Raw genomic sequence first — 23297 nt, forward strand, 5'->3', positions numbered from 1 at the left:
TTTACTATTTGATCTAAAATGATATTTAAGTTGGTCTTTATACAAAGTGATCTATATTTTCCATATGATATTACTTGCCAATACCACTTTCAAAGCTCTGTTAATTGCAAATTTAACTTAGGTATTGAAACTGAGCACCAATGTCCTAAGATTAAGATATTAATTCAAGGGAGAAAATATGCATAAACTAAAAAGTTTTAGCAGTTGCTCTACTTACACCAATTATCCACATCAATTTTATGCCAAATGTCCTGTTACACGAACTGGGACAACAAGGCAGAGAACTAGGGCATCTATATAAATTCTGGAAACCTGAATTTAAAAAATTTGTATTTTGTGTATTTCTGGGAAACCTGAAGTTTTAGAAAGAAATGCACTTCTCTGTGTTTTTTTTTTTTTTCTAATGAGATCACAACTGCATTAATATATCAAAATGTGAGTGCCCAATGCTGAGCACAGTGTTCTGTGGTATGTTATTATCTGATGGTAAATATGCAAATGCACAAATAAACCAAGAAATGATGCCTGCAAACCCCATTGGGAAAAATAACAGAGGCAGCTGTGCACAGAGCTCCAAGAACACAGGTCAAATTTATGAGCATATGTAGATTTGCTCAATTTTTGTTTCAAAAACAAATGTTATCTTTCACTGCAGATAATTTGTGTTACTAGATACATCAATTATTGTACAGTAGAACAGACGTATTTTGGCAGTCAGGAAGTAAAAAAAAAGTCAAATGCTAAACTTATACTTGAGTGGGATTTATTTGCTTGTTTGTTTGTTTGTAATTTGCACATTTAATTACCTGTGGGAGAGATTATTGTGGACATTGGTTTTTTCAAAATCAAAATCAGGTGTGAACAACTATTGATGGAATTACCTGTCAAGAAAGATTAAATTCTAATACAGAACTCTGGAATAAATTAAATGAAGTTTTTAATTTTTTTACATTTAAAACTTGCCTTGTAGCCTGGTAACTTCATTGTTGAAACTGAATGGCAGCAACTGAGATTTCCTGACTCAAGGAAATACTTTCGCAAAAGCAGCTAAGACTATTCTATTTGGAATGCTGTAAAACACAAACAGCTGTATATTTCTCACTTGGCTACACTATTAGATCACTAAGAAATTATATCAGCAATAATATTGCCCAACAACTGTTCTTCATTCAGGTGCTGTCATTTAGGTACTTTTACCTATAAACTATCCTGATTTAAAGTTCAGCACTGGTCATTTGTTACAGAATACAGAACAGTCAGACTGGTATATTACAGTGCTATTACTGCTCTTCCCTTTGTTTCAAACATATTATTAAATGTTTTTATTATAGCAAAGAAATTCCCAAATGTTTGTCACCACCAAACACTTTAATATGAATCTCACCAACAACAGATCGTGCATATCTGCAAGTCAGCTTTTAGCGGAATAAAAGTGCGTGCAAAAGGTGAGTTAATGCAGAATCTATGGTTAAAATTCATACATAAGTGAAAAATGGCTAGAGAACCTAATTAATGGTTCCTATTGGAACTTCTGATTCATCTGCAGAATTAGATGTGGAATTGAAAACCCAATCTGCTGTAGCACACTGCAGAAACCATCAACTGAAAAATATCCAGCTATGAAATAAAATCCCTTATTATAAAAAACATTGTATTTGACTGCCAAGTGACAGGAAAGATTGGCTGTGCTTTTAAGGTACTTTAAATATTATATTAATATAGAAACCTGAGTTAAGTATCAATTTCTAATTGCTTGAAAGAATAGTAAGGCAGAATTACAGAGCAGCAGAAAAATCACTTTTGCATGCCATTTTTTAACATTGCCGACTTCTGACTCGTAAGCTTAATTCTCTGACTAAAAATTGCCTTATTATCTTGATTTTAAAAGATCACAGATCACAGCAAAAACTCAACTGAGAAAAAGAAAAAAGGCATTTGCAACAAGGGTAGCACACCCTAACTTAAGCTGAAAATGTGAATTATATTCCAACAAATATCATTTAGCCTGATTTATCCATTAAAAAAAAAAAAAAAAATGAGAAAAACACATTTTGATTGAACCCAGCTAGAAGAGTGGATACAGGCTGTGTATATAAGAAATAACATTGAGTGGTTTTAACCAGTTTGAGTATTGCCTCACAAGCTCAGCATTGGGAAATGGTGTCCAGTGTGCAACCTTGGAATGCAAATTCCCCCAGTTTTCTCGGAGCTCGCAGAGTTCATTATACCTCTTTGTACTTCAAATGTGGTGGGTAAAGGAGCGGGAGTATTTTACAACTGTAAACCTGGACTGACTGCAGAAAACTATTAAATACCGACTTTTTAAAAGCTGAAATTAATTTCTGATTGTGGATTAAGTCTTGGAGGAAGATCCACTTGCGCGCGTTCTCGACAACACCAAGGAGCCACCACGGCCCAGCGAGGAATGCACGAGCACCAGGAGCCGCCGTTCAGACGGAAACAAACAGGAAACAGCGGGGCGGTGCCTGGCGCGGCCGCACCGCCCTCAGGCGAGCGGGACGTTCGAAGGCGGCAGCGGCGGCGGCGGTCGTGGCCATGGTGGAGGGCCCGGGCTGCGCGCTCTGCGCCGAGCGCCTGCGGGCGCGCCTGCGCCGGGGACAGCGCGTGCGGGCCGCGCGGGGCGGCGCGGTGAGGGCACAGGGACGGCACAGGGACGGGGAGACGGACACGGACAGGGCGGGGGAGCGGCGCTGCCGGCCCGGCCGCCGGGACGGGACAGGGCGGGGCAGCTGCCTCGGGCAGCGGGGCCCAGCGGTTTTGCTCGTGGCTGTCCGCGGTGGTAAACGCCGCCTGGTGTGGGTGAGAGCAAGCGAGCGGGCAGGAAACGCTGGGGTGCCGCGGACTGGCGGCCGGAGCCCCGAGCGGGGTGGTTGGTGACCCCGTGCCGCGGCTGCCGTCGTCCGTGGGTGGTGGCGGGTGTCATCCGCCAATACTGCCTTTATTCTTCCTTGAAGTTGTGAAATATTCCTGGCAGCAGCATAATAGGTCTCGGCAGGTCAGATGTGTAAAGGCGATGCTGAAGCTGTAGAAAGAAACAGGAGATTTGAGGTTAATATCTTTCAGGACAGATTTTTTGAATTAAGGAGTTGCGCTCCTAAGGTTTCAAAAAGAAATCTCTCTCCCTCAAATAGATTTCATTATCATCATGTTGTGCAGTAAAAGGCACCTCAGGGCAGCCTCTGTTCATTAGAAAATGACCAACCTAAGGGTCTTGCACTTTTTAGATTTCACAGAGGCTGCTGACCATGGCCAAAGCCTCGACCACTGCTGAAGATTACACTCTTTAGTAGAGTTTGTGCTATGATAACTGTAAGGTTTTGCCTGATACCAAAGAGGTGTGAATTTACCTTCAAATATTTGAAAACACAAGTTAGTTTTCCATCTTAGTAATTTCTTATTCTGGTTTATTTTTAACAACCCTGAGTGGCTTAAAGTTCAAATAAACTTTGTTGCGCAGCAACAGCCTCCAATACTTTTATTGGAAAGTATGAACTGTTTACGTGGGAGCAAAATTTTGCTTTCTTCATATTTTGATAACAGACAAAGTAAGTGTTATGCAAGAAATGTTTTTATTTTCCTACTTGACAGAATATTAACCATAAAACTCTAAATGTACATCATTTCAAGGTAATAATACAGTGGGAGATTGCATAGAGAGTAGCTCTGAAATGTCACTAACTAGCAGAAGCCTGGCTGATTTGCCAGAGTTGCATTCATACATATTTGCATTGAAATTGAGTGCTGGAATTGAAACACTGATATGTGTGTCTGCCTTGCAGTCAGAGCTGTGAGGACAGTGAATCTGCTGCTCACAGGTTCCAGCAGGGTCTGAAGGGATCTTGGGGTGCTAGTCAGGGGAACCTTTGCAGACTGAGAAAAATGAGCTGGTAGAAAGTCAAGTTCAGCCTTTGGAAAACTTGCAGAATCCTGCACTTGGAACAGAAGAGTTTCATGGAACAGCACAGTCCTGGCTGCTGCTCAGATGGGAAATGGCTCTGCATCAAAAAAGGGCCTTAGGGTCATGTAGAAGCTGAGTCCATGTCACTTCCATGTTCCAAGAAGAGGGACAGCCCCGTGCTGGCCTCTGCAGGTTGAGGAGAGTGATGCTTACCTCCGAGCAGCAATTGCAATTGCACCTGAGTTTGCAACTCCCCAGTGATAACAAGATAATAATGTACTAGAGTGAGTCCTCTGGTATGATTAGCAGGGTGAATGAAGCACATGGTGCTCAAGGAGAAGCTGACAGAACTGGGGTTTTATTGCTCTCCTCAGGTACCTGTAAGCAGGATATGGAGGAGACAGAGCTAGGCTCCTGTTGGGCATGCACAGTGGGTGAGAAGCAGCAGGTGCAGGTGACAACAGAAGTTCTCATTAGGTATTAGGAAAAATTTTCCACCACAATAGTCAAGCCATGGAACAAGGGCCCAAAGATGCTGCAGTGTCCATCCCTGGAGCTGCTCTGAATCTGACTGAGCTCCCTGTCCTAAGTGTATTCTGCTTTGACCTTGTTTGGACAAGGTAACCTGTAGACATCCCTTATAATTTCAATGTATTTTCATCTGCTAAGCAAGAAAATATGATTGCTTCAATTTCACATTTGTCTTGTCCTTTAGTAGTGTCCTGCCTGCTGCTCACCTGCTTCTGAGATTAGACTAGCAGGAAGAGAGAGATATCTCTGTGGGCTCAGTGGAGGCTTTTCTGTAACACACAATGCACTGTGCAAAATACTGAAGGGCTGTTACTAACATTTGAAGAAGGATATAGATCTGCAAATGGCAGAATTGACACTGACATGTTTTTAATATTCAAACTGTACCTGTTTATTTTACACCAATCTGAAACTCTTATTATAAATTCATGACTTGAAGTAAAAGGCATGAAATTCCCTGATAAAAAAGATATATTGATTCAGTTAGGAAAAAAATTAAGGTAAGTTATGATGGTATTAGCGATAGTGACTGCTTCCTGGGTTAATAGTCTCATTGTTTTTGGTAGAATGCTTAAGGAGAAAATAGTTAATGTTGTCCAGGCTTGAAAATTAGTTTGTAGAGCTGTTTGCTGAATGTGTACTGGTGCTAGAATCTAAGCAGCATAAATTGTCTTTAATCTTTGTGTGTGTGTGTGTACTCATTTTTCAGACTGCTGCAAGTAAAGAGGGAATCTCTGGTCATGATTTCCTTGTTGGACATGTTTACAGGGGTGTGGAGACATTGGGAAAGGAACTTTTTATGTATTTTGATCAGAAAGCTTTGAGGTAAGTGAGAAAAAGGCTTCCTATGTATTCAGACTGAATGTATTTGGGGGGTCATCTTGATCTTGCTAATGGCACTTGCAGAGATTTGAAAGTGTTGGAGAGAAACTTCTCATCAGCCTCTGCAGTATAGTCACATGTTTAGATAATTTACTGCTTTACTCCAAGATTCCATGTAAAGGTATCTAAAAAGGACAGTTATTATTGACATGCTTTCTTTCAAACAGGAAGTTGCATTTTCTGGAGACAAAACAGTTATAAAACATGCAGTGCATTCAGATCCCTGCAGTGTCGTGTAGCACGAAATAATTCTAAAGTCTCACCTTTTTAGTTTAAAACTGGAAATCATCAACTCCTTACTACTAGTTCTCATTGAATAACATTTTCCTAAGTTTAATTAGCATGACTTTTCTATTTGTAATTAAAAAGAAGATTTATATTTTGCCCTATTTCAGGACATCAAAGGTAATGAAACACTTCAGAATTAAATTTTATACATTTCTTAATGCTTTTGAATATAAATGTGTAGTGGTGATTCAGTTGTTTTTTTTTCTAGTCATGAACTGAGAAGGCACTAGAATAGCTAATAGTTGTGATTCTTAGAGTTTATTTCAAACAGTATACTGGAGCTTTGTAAATGAAAGCATCAGCTATAAAATTGAATGAAAAATAATTTTCTGGTAGCATTTAATGCTTTACCATTTGTTAGCAAGATGCAAGAGTTTGGTTTAAAAATAAATTTGTCTAGGTTTAAAAATAAATTTGGCTCGTTAAGTTTGTGCATTGCTACTCATGGCACTTGAGAATTGAAAATTATTTTTTAAGATAAAAGTGATTGAAACAACTATATCACCTGATCTGACTTGTAAGAAGAGATTTGGAAATATGCAGGTTTTTAAGTAAATAATAACATTAATTACTTCATGTTTTAAAGAGTTAACTTCAAGAATAGGCTTCATGACATGTTGTCTTACCCCATCTGTAAATATTTTAAATGCCTGTCCTTCCTGAAATGTAAGAAAGCTGGGCTTACTGGAAATAGAGACCTGATATTGCATTTCTTTGGTCTTTTGTGTAATTTAGTCTGTTAAATCTTCTTGTAACTACAAAATAATCTACTTCTGATATACAATGTTATCTCACCCATTACCTTAGGGTTTTTAGGACTTGATTGTACCAGGTGAAATTGTAATAAATAAAATGTATGTGATAATAGTCGGACTTGTCCTTTGCTCAAGCATGGCTCCTCGTAGAATATTTTATAAAACTTAAGACCTCTTAAAGCATTTCTAATCTGTAAAATGAATGCTTGAAAGGGTCTGTTCTTCTACTTTGCCATCTGTGCATTTTTCAGTTTATTTCTTTTATTAATTTTTAATTGACTTGCAGGTTTTGCCGTGGTTGTAGGCAAAGAAAAGCAGAAAACAACATATGGCAAATACTAATTATGTTGTTTATGGTGTTACTGGATTTAGCTGCAATGTGATAACCGTGGTGGGAATATGGGGACTAAATCTTTCTTTTCATACCAGGTGACTTCTGCCTGATTTAACAGAAGATTTTCTGGTCAAGTGGCCTCATTTCTTTCAGCCTTCCTGAAAGTTTAAGAATCTGTGTTGGAAGATCAGCATGTTAAATGAAAAAAATTCTTAAGTGCACCAGAAATGGTGCTTCTTAATGATCAGGTTTGACTTCTGTGCAATGAATTATGAAGTCTATACAAAAACATCTGTGTTTGGAAGGATTTTTACTTGGGAAGCATCCTTTCTTCTTTGGGAATTGAGCATGATGTAAGCTAGGTTTGTTGCTGTGTCACTGGTAATGACTAGAATTAATGTACATGCATACTGACTTGGTAAAGTAAGGTTCAAAGCTCTGAAAATAGTCTGGTGTAGTGCTTGGAAACAATAGTGAAGTTAAAATACCTATAGAACCTCTCTTTCTTTCCGAGGATTCACTTTGGTATGAATGGTACCATGCGCATTAATCCTGATGGAAGCAAAGACAGAAACGGAGGACAACCAGTTTTGGAGATACAGCTTGTGGAGGATACTGTTTGTTTTTGGGATGTGACAGTAGAGTATAGGTAAAGCAGAAACCAATTAAACAATTTATTTCTTTTTATAACATTCTTTTAAGCTAAATGAAGAATCATGTACAAATCGTTAAGTGCTTGGATTCTATCAAGACAAAACTTTCTAAACATATCATATTTGTTGGTGTGGTAATTTGACTTCCTTACTTTTTTATCAGAGCTTACATTCAGTTAAAGTAGTTCTATGCCATAGTGTCATTAGGTAGTGTCAAGACTGGGAATGAAAGTTCGATTTCATTCTATTCTTAGATCTGTATGCTTAAACCCATTGCTCTGTTAATTTCTATCCAAGTCTCATTTCTCAACAAGAGTAACAAACAACCTGTCACGATTACTGGTTTCAAGTTTTTATGCTCCAAAGGTTGGGTTTTTATTTTTTTTCTTTATGGAAGCAAATTTTTATAATTGTTCTAATTTACATTAAACAGATGTTTATGCCCATTAGCACTGTACTTCACACTGCTGAAAAAAACACCAGCAAGCTTAATTTTAGTGATCAAGGCTCTTGAGTGGAAATGGGTGTGTAAATTAATAAAACATATATAAGTGTATAAAAATTACAAAAGACAAATCAAGACTTCTTGTACGGTATTATTTTCAAATAAATATGCTTACCCTAATAATACAAATCTTAAAATATGAATATATATTTTTCTAAATATTGTAACTACTGTTAATAATCTACTAATACATAAATCTATTACATAATAATAATTTGCTCGGTTGGTTAGAGCATGGTGCTAGTAATGCCAGGGTTGTGGGTTTGATCCCCATTTGGGCCATTCACTTAAGAGCTGGATTTCATGTTTCTTGTGGGATTCTTCCAATTCAGAATATTCTGTGATTCTTTGAAATGTGATGTATAAATATATTTTACATATATATATGTCATGTTGTAACGAGTGGACCATGTAACCATACAGTTAGGTATGTTTGAGGGTCCAAACACATGGGCTTTCCATCTTGGAAGTAGTTTAAAAGCAAGGAACTGGCAAATATTTTTCAAGCTACTAGGAACAAAATTAGATGATTTCTTATACATTGGACTAGATGCATGTTCCATGCATGTATCACTGACCTGTTTTTGGAAGAGGTATTTAATGGAATTTCCATGCCACTTCTTGTCACTGGTATTTTCATGGTTTGTTATCTGCGTATGATGTCCTAATGTGTTGTTTTTAAAACCACACTGCAATATTAGGATATATTTAAAATAAAAATTAATCAGTGTATTTTTCTCTTCCAGAAATGCAGCTGAGTGTGAGCAGAAAGTGAGGATGATGGAAAGTTTGGATGTCTGTTCTCCAAAGTTTAGCTTCTCAAGAGCAGAACATGAGATTAAGCAGCAGAACACCCGTATGTTGTGTGATGTGTTACTGGATCAAGCAGTGTTACCTGGAGTGGGAAATATCATAAAGAATGAAGCACTGTTTGATAGTGGTCTTCATCCAGCTCTTAAGGTGGGTGAAGGTCTCAAGATGGTTTTTAAGGACACCAAAATATTAAGAATTTAAATACATATTTATTTAATATTTTGCTATGTTCTTACCTTTATTTTGTCATCTGTAATTTCTTAAGTTTTTCTCGAACACTAAATTAATGTTTTATCATTATAACAGGAGGCTTTTGTCGTGGCACTTCTTGGAGCTGATTAACTTTCATATTTTAAGTCTGACATCCTGTTATGCTACCATTAAACTGACAGTCCATAAATAAGGAAAAGTGAAAAGTGCTCAGGTTTTTGTTCATTTACTACCCAAAATAGTTTATGTGGTAGAGTTAATAATTTTTGCAGCTGCTTCTTCTACTTCTTATTCTGCTGGCTGGCATCAGTTGTTTTTTCTACCATTGTTTATAATACTCTTTCTGTTTTAAGATCCTCAAGCGTGTGTTTTCAAACTTTGGTTGAGAAGATCATATTTGCAAAACAGAGATTACATAGGATGTAAGTGGAAACTGTAGAAGATTAGTAACTGAAAAGTTGTTTAAACATAGTATTTTGAAATTTGTTCATAGGATCAATCTGGACTTTTAAGTTTAGCTGTGATATGGCAGAGAAAAAAAAAAGTGATTTAAAAATTTGAGTTCTTAAGAAAAATAAATTTCATTGATACATCTCTCTAATTGTAATGCCTTGGATTCCTGTATTCTTCCTGAATATGTCTCAGAGGAAAGAGCCTCAGATGATAGGTCATATTATGATCCATGAGGAAATTGGGAGGGATGTGAGACTTGCTAACTGTTATTCGTGTGCTCGTGAACTCTTTGGTCAATATAGAGAAAAAAACTGAATTTTCTAGCACATGTTTTGCATGGTTGAGGCAAAGCATGTTGTTTGGTATGCATGCAGTGAGTTTTTGTAGTACAGAATGTAAACATGTACTGTTTTACTGAGATGATACATATAATACAGAGTCAGGGAATTACCACAACATGGAGAAAAGCAGCTCCATATCAGTGCGCAAAGTGCAGCTGCCTCATAGGTCTTTTTTTGGTCTCTTAGCATTGTACTGTTCTAAAACTCATTCTTGTCTTTCTTACAGGTTTGCCAGCTGACAGATGAGCATATACGTCACTTGGTGAAAATGACACGTGATTTTACCCTGCTTTTTTATAAGGTATTGGCACATATTTCTGGAAAACTTCTAAAATGTTACTCTGGCATGTTAGCTGTGTGCGATCATCTGGTGAAAACAGTATAAAGATGCAGCAAAGGAAATGTTTCCATGAATAGGAATGTTGGTTTGTGTGCTCTTTATTAATTGTGAATTGTCAGATGATACAAAGGTAGGGAGAGTCAAGATTGTCAGAATATGCACAGCTTGGCCCAAAAGACTTTCACAGATGCTGCCTGAGGGCCAGTTTAGTCTTTCTGTGCATGTGCTGTTATGCCAGTCTGAACATGTCAGAATTGATGTAGGCTAAGCACAAATTTACGTGCAAGGTAACATAAAGATTACTCTTCACACTGGGAACTAGAGATTGTCCCAGGGAAGTACGAAGGTAGTTGATGTGGCTTCCTATATAAAACTTGAAATAGCAATGAAATTTATTTGACTAAATAGTTTGCAACTTCTAATGACTTTTTTATCCTAACCAAAATAATGGTTTTGATTGATAAAGTGAAATAAATTACAATTTCTGCCTTCTGCTATAACTTCAGTAGGACTTAATTTCTTCCTGTATGAACTCCATAATTCTTGGTGCTCTAACTTTTCACAATAGAAAAAGAGAGAATTTGACCTAATTCTTCTATGTTTTGTTTCTTTAAGCCACATACAAAAAAATGAACAGATGTAGTGACATTTTTGTCTTTTTCTCTTGGTGTTCATGAAAGGCAAAGAGCTAGCAGTGCTAAAAAGAATTCTTTTGGAGGGTGAGGGCACCTAACATTCCTAAAATCATAAAGGCTAAAACTTTATTTAATAGTTTGCTTAAAATGTCTATTTTCCCTTGACTCACTAAAGAGTGCTTTAGTTTTTTGGTAGGGAAATGTTTTCATTTCTCTGAACTTTGTAGTGAAGTCTGCCAGTAAAGAGACTAGTTCTGCATCAACTCTAATACTCAGAAATTTAAAGGCTTTTGGACTGATAACGAACAAGTTATACTTTCTGTTTAGCCAGTTTGAAAACTTCTGTAGTCCACACTTAGCAAGTGTTCACCAGTCAAGTACTTTTAAGAGGGCTAGCCTCTCCTTCCATCTTTAAGAGACATAATGAAAATATGTTAATGAGGGATAGTGCTTGAATTTTTATAGACTGTTATAGATTGTTTGCAGTCATCATACTGTATCATTACAGATGCAAAGATGAAGAATCTTGTTTGTGTAAAAAGCTGTTGCTTTTGTTTGGTTTTTGCATAACTGAATGGTAAAAAAAGCTACTCATAAGAAACTGACTGGAAACCTTGAGGAGGCAGCTGTGAATATTCATGCAAATATATATTAGTAATTCCTTCTGATTGAATTACTAGTTTTCACTGGCACAAGAATTCTCTTTCAGCAAAACTGATGAATAAGAGCACAGCAGAAGCAAATATACTGTGCTCAAAGACACCTGTGTTTTGGGAGAACTCCAAGAGTTTTCATACATTATGGAACTAGAGCTAGTGAACTCTGCCAGAGCTGTGCTGGTGTTACTTGGCCAGCTGTGGTGTCATTGGAACTAAGTCCAAGGATTTGCAATTGTAGGGCAGAAACTTGGGTGGCTCAGCAGAGTTGGCTGCATCTCTACTGGGCACTTCTTTGGATTTTTTTTTTTTTGCCACTTTTAGCTGTAGTGTGTCTATGCTGACTTCATGGGTGTTTTGGGAATTGTCTCATGAAATGTGCCTGCCAGCTGTCTGGAGGCTTTTCAGGTCACTGCCCTTGAGCTTGTACTATACTTAATTTAATATGGCTTTCTGCCAGAATCTGGGGAGCTTACCATAGTGCCAAGAGGCTTTTCATGAGCCAGGTTGTCTGGCATGGCTAGGGCCAAGATGGAGCTGAGCAACTTTACTGGGCACTACCCAACATTTTCAGAATCTTGGGAATATTTCTGCATTGCACGGTTCTTTAGGTTTTGGGAAGGCTTATTAACCCAGATTGTAGCATCACATCTGAGCTGTGCTGTGTTTTTGGCTCTTTTGGGTGTGAGAGAAGGCAGTGTTTGTTTTGTGGTTTATGTTTGTTTTGTTTTCTATGCTGCATTGATTGGAGCTCATTAGCTCTTCAAGAAGACTCCTGCAGGTGTCAGGTCAAAGACAACTGGTGCTGAATGAGAGCTAGCTGGTCCAGCTGAACTCTGAGAGTTCCTAGCATGTATTTGCTTGCACCTTGATATTATGCCTTTTTTTTCCCTGTCTTTTATTTAATTATGTACAGAATTACAGACACTGTTATACGTGATTTGTCAATTCTTTACATAAAATAATGTGAAATACAGGGATACCGTTTATTAGTGTCTCTTAAATATCTTCATCTAGTCATTGACTTGACAGTGTATGTAGGGTTTTTTATTGTCAGACTCATGTAAAATGCATCCTGAGTCTCTAACCTGGATTTTAAACATGTTCTGTTGTAGTGCCGCAAAACGGGGTCTGCGCTATACCCACACTACAAAGTGTACAAGCGCCCAGCCTGCAGGGAGTGCAGTGGCAGCGTCACCGCGTGTCGCCTGGGAGACCATAGCAGGATGACTTACTTCTGCTCTCGATGCCAAAAGGCAGATCCCCAGCTTGTCAGTCTTAGGTATGATGGTAGCATGGTGACATTTTTAAGCTCCTCAAAGTGCTGTTACATAAGAGGAAATAGAATGGATCTCTGTAAATTTTATAACTAAATTAACTATGCCAGACGAAAACAGAACATGTTGCATGAAAAGAAAAGTTTTGGCTATTGGTATTTAAAAATGGTTAGAAGCTTTGATTCTTTGCTACTGTTCTTTTCAGAGGTGTCAGCTATTACTGTAATCAAATGTAGGAATTACAAAACAATTCAGAGTACTCAGATTTATTCACTGAAACTAAGTCACTGGAAAAGTTGCCCTTTGTTCTTGGTGTTATCAGTATAAAGGGCATCGATGTTTCTATACAAGTGAGTTGAATATCATGAAATAGGAATTTGTGTCGTCTTTTTTGCAGGATAGCCTCGTCAATCCTGGCATACCTAGATAGCTGTGCATTCGTGCAATTTTCTTCTGGATATAGAATTATACTAAGGATAACTAAAACTTCAGTAAATTCAGAGTGCAGTAAATATTTTAGGGGCTTAGTACTTTTTCTTCCTCCTTATTCGATTTTAAAAGTTTTTGCTATAGGTGTGCTGCAGAGACACTTTCACTTCCACATAAATTGTGCTAGCAGCAGCTTTCCTCCTTTTATTTCAGGAAAGCAGAAAGTGCATTTGATATCACAAAGGGTCAAAAGGTAAAAGTTCCAAAAGTACCTTATTCAGACTTAGGCATCTGTTATTCTTGAAAATTTTCATCTGAGGCTTCAGAATTCTGCCTTTATACTTTCTGTCAGTCTAATATAAGATGCTGTTTCACTTTGCGACTTTGCCTCGTTAGTATGTGTGGGGGTGTGTGTGTGTGTATATATATACATATATATGTTTTAGATAAGATTTACAGAACACACAAATCCCTCTCCTACCTCCAAGCTTCTTTCAAGACTCAGATGGCTGAAGGGATTTTGCTTAAAGCTTAAAAAATTGCCTTTGAGTACAGATCAAATATTGAAAATTCCAGCATGGAAGATAAATATTTCACAAGCTGATAACCCAAATCTGCTGTATTTTCAGAAAGTAATAATGAGAAATATTTTGCAGAAGTGTAGGAAGACAGTGTTCTTCTGTTGAGTCAGATAAGTAGAAAACAATGTCAGGAAAAAAATCTTTCTGTTTTCTAGAACAAGTAGTGATTTACTATTTTGTTGTTGTGCTTTTAAATAAACAATTAGAGTGCTGTATTTAAGTGAAAAACATGGTAGTGGTAGCTATAAAATAAAGATATTTTCTTGTCTTGTCCTTATCCTAATGGTCAGTTCTTTGTTTTCTACTGCACTCTTTTCAATTTTATAGTAACTGTTACCATGTAAAACTATGTATAGCTCAAGTAATTTATTTGCCATTCCAGGCTTTTCACATTTAAAGACTGGAAGGGGCTCATGTGATTAGACTGACTTGCTACAGATCATAAACTGTAGAATTTAACCCAGTGGTTCTTGGGTCAAGTCAACTAGTTTATGATTTTGCTCAACTGAAAAAAAAACTAGAAAATACCCATTATAAACTTAGCCCATCAAATTGAAATGTACCTTGAATTTAAAAAATAGACATTTCCCCACATATTTCATAAACTTGGAAAGGGTGTGGGGAGGTATAATGACAGGACAGATGACCCAGTGGAACAACATGGAATTAAATTCCCAAACATGACACACTGAATATATTCAGTCTAGTAGTGCATTTTTGATAACCGAGTAGAACAATTGATCGAATAACGTGAAAATACCCATTTTAACATTTACAGTTCAGCTGCTTTGTTTGTTAGCCACAGTATTTTGTTGAACGCTGCTGTAATATCTGTTCTGCCTCTCAACAGCACAGACTCTTTGGTATGTGAGCAGTTGTCATTATCCTCCTTAGTTTTCCTGTTGTGGAAGATGTAGTAGGTAGTGGATATCTCTACCATTATCTTAGAACTCTAGCCTCTTACTAGAGTGGTAAGTGATCATTATGGGAAAAGTGACTGTTAAAGGAGTGTCACAACAGTGCCCAATTGCAGCATTTGCATTATTGATTGAAGTGCTTAAATTTTTAGGATTAATGAAAGTCTCCAAAAAGTCCAGAATTCCACAAAAACTGTATAAAAAACCACTTGACAACTTATCAACCATAAGTTGGATAATATCATAGCACTTAAAAACATACATACATAACTTACTGAACAGGTAAATTCAAGTTACATTTAATATGCTGTCAGTGTTTGGACACTGTGACAAGAGCAGCCCCTTGTAACAGAAAGCTATAAAGGAGTAACTCTGATTCTAAATCAGTCTGTCAATATAGGAAGTTATAATTTACAGGAAAACAAATACAATTAAATCTTTAGTGGTGTCTGGAGTAGCTTTGTCTCACAAGTCACAGTTAGGTTCCCTAATTTTGAACAGGTTCCTACCTTTTTAAAAGGCTTTCCTGCAAATGGTGGCACACAAGGGACTTCCTAAATTTTAAAGCTTTCTGTGCTTTTGGCTATTATGATAACAAAGTGGACTTATGTGTAGCATTTAAATGAGAACAAAAAAAATTTATTTCTAGACTGTGTGATTTCTGCAGTTCATCTTCTAAACAGTTCTTCATTCAGTAATGCATTTGTAAACAAGTTTTGTGTACAAGAGATGGGGGGAAAGCCCTGAAAGAGTCTCCATTTCTCACCAAGCTTTTTGTTGCAGTACTTGGAAATGGTAGGGAATCTGGGAGACTGGGGCATTGTCCTGGAGAGTACCTCAGTTAGTAATTGTTGTGATAAGGCACGAAATGATGACACAGACACTGCTGCTCTCGAGGGGAACAAAAAAGAAAAACTTTATTTTCTGACTCCAACATTTATAGTTTTCCAAAGGTGACAGTGGATTGGAGGGTGACAGTGCCACCTCTCCAATGCCACTGGACAGACCAAGGGTCCATCAATTCTCTCCACCTCCATGAAAGAATGCAAAACATAGGTTATTTACAGAACTGTGTGTGAGAAAGTTTGTTGAAAGAATGTAAACATCAGAAGGCTTAACAAAGTCTTACAAAATCAGGGCGACAAATAATTAAATTTATGTCAATTTCTTGTTTAAATATTTTTATTTGTATTACTTCTGCAGCATCTTTGCCCTTGAGGTAAAGAAAAGAAAAATCAAAACTTGAACAGTGACATGCTGTCCGAGCTCTGATAGGAGGCTTAACACTGCACACTGCTTGTTCTGTAGCCCATGCCTCCCTGCACAGAGTGGTGTACGGCAATTTGTAGAGGGAACGTCACAAAACACTAACATCGTTCTTTTGTTTCACAGCAAACTGCCAGCTAGAAACAGCCTAATTGGCTGGGCATATGGCAGGGGGTCATGTTCTAATGAACATGTAGCTCGGAAATCTGAAGAGGAGTGGACGTGTATGTGCTGCACCCTAATAAACAAGCCTTCTGCTGAAATTTGTGATGCCTGTTTGACTTCAAGACCTGAAGGTACTGAAGGGTTGTCTGGCATCTGGATTGGGAAAGAAGGGAGGTCTATGATTTCAGTGTAGTTTTTATGTAGAAGTGTCTCACTGTGAATCACATATATGTAACTAGCTAACCTGAAGTCAGATTTTGAGGAAATCTTACACACACAATATGGAAACTGTCTTGTCTTAAACCCTGTAAGTGTCATCTTCCAACCTGGTGTGCAGGTGGGATTCTATAGATCAGTGTCTTCCGTGAACCTTTGTTTTTACTGGGGCAAGGAGTGAGAAAAATCTCCATTCTTTCAACTCTCCTTAAAATCCTTCAAATTTTGCAGTGTAAGTCTGAATTAGAAATCATCAAAGGTCAGAAAATTACCTGTCATTCTTTCAAGTGAACAAAAGCAGTATATTTTAGTACCCTTTTCTAAAAGGATGCCAGGTTTCTCTGAGGCTACTTTTTTCCCTTCAAGTTCAGAGTAAAAATGATTTTGAACTTCTTACCTTAATTTGTTGTTTGTGTCCTGTTGGAGCTTTTAATGCTGCTATCTACATGAAATATTGCTTCATTGCTTAATCGTTTTATGACTGGAGTGATGCGTGGAAAAGGCTTATTTGGCACTAGCTATAGTTCATTTTCTCAGGTCAGGAATCAATAAAATTATGTCTTTGTGCCTTACATGACAGTTGCTGTCAACACACGCTAATCTTGCATAATTGTTCTGCCAAATCAGCACCAGAAACCTGAAAATTTTAATCTATTCGTAGAATAAGATTTACCAACTAACATTTATCCTGGAATTAATACTGTCTCCTAGCCTTTATAATATATCATAATATATTATAAAGGCTAGCTGACAGTATGTGTACAAAGGCTTTAAGATTTGAAACAATATCTTTTTCCTTCTCCTGTACTTCTGAGTTTTACTGATTTAGTTATATGCAATTAATGAAATCAGGTGTGGAATTTGAAGCTGTTTTGGACTTGATGGAATACTGTTGGGAAATACTTTTTTTTTAAATATAAGGCTTTATTTTTGCATAGGAGTGATATTTGAGATTTTTTTTTTCAATATGGGTTTGCTTACCTCTTTTTTTCTTTAATCCTTAAGAGTTTCCCCTCTCACTTGGTTCAGTGTTTGTTTTTTATATTGTTTCTAAAATTACCAACTGTCAGCAGAAAAGTTTGAATTTTTGAGGATGGAATACTTTGTCTGTAAAATTTGCTGCTGGCCCTACAGTTGAAATAATTCAGTTTGTAGACAGATAATTATTTACCATTACATTGCAATTTCCATGCTCCTTTGCTAAGCACAAGGCCAAGCTACTACTATTCTTTCTTAAAAAGTCTGAATGAAACAAGTATGTTTCACTGTGCAGTAGTGGCAAAATGGAAGGCTCCTGGAAACAAGTAGTGTTCCAAGTCAAATGTAGAGATTCCTATTCTGTTTCTGAGTGAGAATGCCTTTGGAGAGAGTGTGTATGTCTCATCTACCCGTGTTCTTGTGTATGTCTCATCTACCCATGTTGTGCTTAATTCCCTCTTCTTTGTATGGAATACAATGGATCTCACAGAAAAGGAAGGACTCTCTCCTGGAACTTTGTGGTTTCTCAGCTACCTAAAAAGATTGCACATAGGATGCCATTAGGTTTTCACGGTTTTCTCAGGAAAGGGATTACCTACAGACTCCTTATGTATTAAATTGGTATTAATAAACTATTCCCATTCTTTTGAAATTATTATTGCCTACTAGGAGGGCCTCTGATTCTGTGAAGAAACTGTTGTTTATACCACAAAGCAAATGTCTGAACTGCTTTCTTCTGAAAAGCCTCTTACAGTAACTAAGTTTGGATGAACACATAGTTTGGAAAGGATGGGAACTCTGAAAACACTAGAAACCCCAAAATCTGAATATTCATTTTTGTGTTAATAGGAAGGTAGTACTTCAACAATGGATAATGCGTCGCTGCTTGGAGGAACTATGTTCCGTTATCTCCCATTACTGGGATTATAAAAGGTTATTTTGAAAAATGTAAATACTTTAATCCTTGTGTTTGGGCCAAAATAATTTTTTTATGGTTAATTGTCCAATAGCTTTCATTTACATAGTACTGTTAATTGATCCTACTCAAGCAATAGTAATGCTATCTTGAAACACTTGTTTTATATGACTCTTAAGAGTGCATGATATTTTTTATTGTAAGAAATTTTGTACTACTATCTAATTTGTGACAGGTTTTGAGATGGTACTGTAAATTTACTCTTTCATTCTCCAATGACAACTTACGAATACATATCAGAAATATAATGTACCATTCTGTGCAGATGGATTATAACTAATAACTTTTTTCCTTAGTTCCAAAGATGGAGAGTTTTGAAGATTCTGCGGCCTTTAACACAAACTTAATGAAGTACCCTTGTAATGATTTCAGAAAACCAAGCACAGAAATAAAAATCAATAGGAAAACTGCATTTGGAACTACAACTCTTGTCTTAACAGATCTTGGTAACAAAACTGTTTCGAGAAATGATATCCAGGTATCTGGTGGACACAGTGAGTGTGTTTTTCCAAAAAGCAATTGTAAACAGATCCAAAGCAATGCCTGCCAGTCAGGAGGAAGCACAGACAAGGAGTGCTCAACACATGTAACTGCCCTGGCTTCGTCCTCCTGTCAGCAGCCAGTCTCTTTCAAACACATACAGAAGAAACAGAAAACTGATCATGTACCTTTGGTTCACCCATATAATAGAGCAATCAGGTATGTATTCTAAAATGAAAGCAAGTCTTTATAATCCTATAAACCAACTTTATCCTTAAAGATTAATTGAATACTGTGCTGTTTGGCTCAGACAGTGTTGTCTTTGCATTTCTGCCAGAGGTAACTTATTCTAGGCTAACTATAATTTAATTCAGATTTCAAAAGCACTGAATTACCTAGGCTGTCTTGATGTTGGCATCTAGCCAGTACTGCTGTAAGCTAAACAGCTGTTGATAGTTCAGCTATTCCTATTGAGTAGGCCAGTCTGGTTTTAATAGGTCAAGCACATTTCTGCCTAAGGAGTTGTCTGGTCTTAGCACTGTAGTTACTATCTGTTTAGAGAGATCTTAAAATCAGTGTGAAAGATTACAAAAGGAAGCTGTCTGGATGAATGTATTCTAATTGAAGTTATTTGTCAACTACCAGGTTTCAGCATTCTTCCAGGAGAGGAAGCTCTGTACAGTTACCTCGATGAGCTTCCCATCGCTGCTTTTACTCTTAATTTCCCTCCCCATTCTATATATAACCATTTCAATGCTCTACCCATACTTTTATTTACAGAGCCCTGTTCAGACACATCCATTGCCTAGTTAAGAGAAATGTGAGAATCTATGAGGGTTGTCACAGAAAAGTTGGGCAGATAGTAACAACAGTAATGGGAGTGCAAGGTAGATGTCACTTACAATGGTAAATTATGCAGGCTGAATGTGAAATATTGATGATATGTTACAAAATTCTTCGTCATGTGTCTGTTCTGAGATACAGAAATTACTTCTTACATTGCTGAAGCATCGGTTTTGAAATGATCTCGCTGACTAGCCAGGCTAGACAGAATGAATACAATTCCTCCTCACACTCTCAGTACAGACTGAGGAACTGAGGCTTTAGGCAGGATAATTGAGAATACAGAGGACTGTAAACAAGAAATGAGATAGTATCAATCATGACAACAGGTTGTTGTAGCAAGTAATCAACTGAAATGTTATTTTTATAGTATTTTCTTAAACAACCAAAACTAACAAAAATCTGTTGGTTATTTTTATCTCCTTGTGTTTTAATGAGGTGTTGGAATAAAACTGCTGGTGTCTGCAGGACTGCAGTCTTCCAGACATAGAAGACAACATAAAATTCCTAAGCTGATAAATTGACCAGAATGAATTAATATTTTCTTTTTTCATTAAGGTTCCATTACTGCTTTTCTGTTCTATAAATATATTGGAAAGACACATTTCAGAGCATTAATCTTTTTCATGTCACTATTTTTAAATGAAACCTTGTATATTGCAGATAGTCAGAAATTGTCTTAATCATGAGGAAGAAGGAGACTTTACCCCATTCAAAGAATACTATTTCATCACTTCATCTGGATTATTTCTTGTCCAAATGTGATTTGGAGCATTACTGTATCTTTTCAGTAAAGAGGCTGAGAGTCTTTTCTGTGAAGCATACTAATGCCTTCAGACTGGAGTAATTAGTGGTGTTGGTCTTTTTCCCACTGAGAGCAGAATACTCTTTTAGAAGGTGTCAGAATTTTAGGTAGGCAGTATAACATCAGTAGTAATATATATTTTTTTCATACATGAATTTGAGTACTTCAAAATAATTTAAGATGTGGTGAGGAAAACCGATATAATGCCTCAAGGAAAGCACACAGTCGTGTCTATTCACAACTCGCAATCGTTCATTCAGCTTTGAAGGTGCAATAGGGTGCATTAGAGAAGCAAGTCCTTTATCTGTCACTGTGTGCAGAAGTACACTGGGTGAGCTATTGTAATGGTGGAAGAGAGTTCTTTGGCTGGTAATCCCTTTTAAATTACACAGAAGTCATTTTGTAACCTGTCATTCCAGCGCACCTCAAACTAATGTGAGAGATGATACTCGTACGTCGAGCGTGGGGCGTCCTCACTGCAGTAAACACAGCCGTCTCTGCAGCCTCAGAGTTGTGAGAAACGATGGAGAAAACAAGGGAAGGCAGTTTTACTGCTGCCCCCTCTCTAGGGAAACTCGGTGTGACTACTTTCAAGTATGTATAAGACTTCAGAACCTGTTTTTATAATCAGTGCTTGTTCCTGCAACCTCCTTGGCCCAGTGACCTGTCAATCATGGACAGCGGATCTATTCCATTTAAAGCTTTACATAAATACTCTTGCATACTGAATTGAAACTAAGAGCATAATAATAGCTATTGAACTTAACAGTTTTAGTTACTTCTCTTAGTGTTGAGATGGGACCTGCTTCTGCAAATGCTCTTTATCTACTTCTGAGTGATGTGAAACAGATGCATAAGAGAAATACTGGTTGGAGGGGAACTGTACAAGTTCTTCAGATCAGATTCTTTTTAAAAGGACTATAACAAACTAGATCTATTTGTCAGCCATATTTCTGGCTAGCCAAAATCCTGACAGCCTCTCAGGATGATGATTCTGTAATCTGCCTGGGCAAACCCTCTCACTGCTGCACTAATACCTAAAATGACCTTCCTAGCTGCAATTGGTGGCCTCTGCTCCTTGCTATGAATGTAGGTGTCTTAAAAGAGTTTGGCCTGAAAAGTGGCCTGAGAGTCATGACTATCAGGTGGTTAATAGATAAACTCAAGACAGTAATGCCTAAATTTGAAAAAAACACTTGTGCTAACATAATTTCAATTTGTACCAGTCAAAGTGCATGCAGTTGCAGTTGATGTTAAAGAAAAATCTAAAAAAGTGTTCACAAAAGAGATAAAGCTAATCTAAGTACTAAGAAGTTCTTCCATGGCATCCCCTGTAGGTCTTTTTCTATTGTGCATTTTAAAATAAGGAATTCATAGCCATCACATGTGCCTGAAACCTGTTTCTTTGGCAGTGGGCTGATTTGGATTTTCCATTTTGTAACCATGGCAAGCGATGTGTTATGAAGACTGTGTTGAAGATCGGTCCCAATAATGGAAAGAACTTTTTTGTGTGCCGTCTTGAGAAGGAAAAACAGTGTGGCTTCTTCCAGTGGGTAGAAAATGGGCCAGATATGCAGATTCTTCCATGATGCTCATGTTACAGTTATCTGTTCTTCAGGATATCTTAAGTGCCTGTAGTAATTTCTCTTTCATTCTTTTTCCCTGATTACTCATTAATTAGTAAAAGAGCTCCAATGTAAAGAACAGATCTAGAAAGAGTAATTTTACATAGTCATATAAAAATTAAACACTGCTTATATGCAGCCTACAATTTTGAAATAAACATTTAGCTTGCAACATAGTGTGACATACTATTGTATTTCTAATAAAAATTGCACTGTTTCCTTTTTACATGCATTGTTTAAAAATGTTTTGAATTTTCATGTATTTTTTAAATTTTCTTTGTATAAACATGTATTTAACAAAAGTGAATAAAAAGAATATACTTTATTAAATACCACTCTGTGCTTTCTTAGAGCTTAAGATGAAAAAGCAATGAACTGTACAATTCAAATATTACAACAGTTGATTGACCTTGCTTAGATTTGGAAAATAACAAAAAACTTCCCTAAAACAAATGACATGATTCTTTGGTTTTCTAAATTACATATTCTAAATCCATGTCTTAATGTTTTCTTTTAGTTGCCACTGAACATTTTTCCCTAAATCCATATATACTGGGTAATAAAATCTTACCTCCAAGATAGCTAAAACTCAGTTTATGTTTGTTGGTTTTACCACTATTTGCTTAAGCAAGGGGTAGAGTAAATAGAATATGGTAAGCTATCAAATCAAAAACAGAATTCTTCAAATCTTTAGAAAGTGTACTATAGATACTAAGGAAAGTGAGACTAATGAAATGGTCATACATCATTCAGCTTCATACATCATTCAATTGCAACCAGTTTTTAATTGAAAATAATGGGAAACAGTGTTGCTCCCAGCAAAATATGTGGAAAGAAGCACATTTAAAAGCACCTTGCAAATGGTTCTTTGGTCTGTGGTATTTTGTTTTATGGAGGACTACTTGATTTTCTTGAGAACATTGTATAACTTCATTCCAATTAAATCTTCCATTCCATGATGCAAGGGAAGCTGTTTAATTCTTTTCCTAAACAGCACAAATTCTTAGGCTTCTTCCTCTTTTCAGTAGCATTTGATACCTTTGAAATCTTTCAAAACTTTCCTTACATGGAGAAAATCTTTTTTAATCAGATTGTAGAAACTATAATCTTTATGTTGGTCAATGGCCTCTTTCCAAATAATGTATCTCTTTCATGAGGTACAGAACTCCACCTGAGAACAAAACAAGCTACTTCACATGGTGAAGACTTATTTTTCCATTGCTATCTCTCTCTGTGATGCTTCTTGTTGCAATGATGTGTTGCTGCTAGCTTTTGCTTATCCATCTAAATCTTTAAAATTGCAGTCTAACCGGTATTTGTACAATTCATTATGGTGATAAAGTGATTATTTTTAAATTGTACATGCTTTTGGATGTCTGGCACAGGAATTAATCTTCAGCAGTTCAGTTAAAGTTGAAAAATAA

The 23297-nt window shown here is 36.9% G+C and overlaps 1 protein-coding gene across 2 annotated transcripts; it reads left to right on the forward strand.

The window, feature by feature from the left end:
- Positions 1 to 2538: 2538 nt before the first annotated feature.
- Positions 2539 to 22085, forward strand: NEIL3 (nei like DNA glycosylase 3). Of its 2 annotated transcripts, XM_041427952.1 has the most exons (10): positions 2539 to 2649; positions 5160 to 5275; positions 7224 to 7358; positions 8614 to 8827; positions 9911 to 9985; positions 12431 to 12597; positions 15912 to 16081; positions 18417 to 18819; positions 20668 to 20842; positions 21661 to 22085. In XM_041427952.1, the coding sequence occupies exons 1-10, from the start codon at positions 2557 to 2559 to the stop codon at positions 21835 to 21837; spliced, it is 1725 nt and encodes a 574-aa protein (XP_041283886.1). In that variant the 5' UTR covers positions 2539 to 2556; the 3' UTR covers positions 21838 to 22085. The 2 variants fall into 2 exon arrangements, with proteins under 2 accessions (XP_041283886.1, XP_041283887.1); XM_041427953.1 differs by lacking the exon at positions 7224 to 7358.
- The last annotated feature ends 1212 nt before the right edge of the window (positions 22086 to 23297 follow it).

The sequence above is a fragment of the Onychostruthus taczanowskii genome, unplaced genomic scaffold (genome assembly GCF_017590055.1).
Source record: "Onychostruthus taczanowskii isolate IOZ18803 unplaced genomic scaffold, ASM1759005v1 scaffold12, whole genome shotgun sequence".
Taxonomy (NCBI): Eukaryota; Metazoa; Chordata; class Aves; order Passeriformes; family Passeridae; genus Onychostruthus; species Onychostruthus taczanowskii.

Bases quoted from the DNA above. Each gene is read 5' to 3' on its own strand.
- NEIL3 (XM_041427952.1), top strand. From the start codon at position 2,557: ATGGTGGAGGGCCCGGGCTGCGCGCTCTGCGCCGAGCGCCTGCGGGCG. The intron at 5,276-7,223 runs GTAAGTGAGAAA...TTTCTTTCCGAG, and splicing joins TTTGATCAGAAAGCTTTGAG to GATTCACTTTGGTATGAATG. The intron at 8,828-9,910 runs GTGGGTGAAGGT...TCTTTCTTACAG, and splicing joins GTCTTCATCCAGCTCTTAAG to GTTTGCCAGCTGACAGATGA.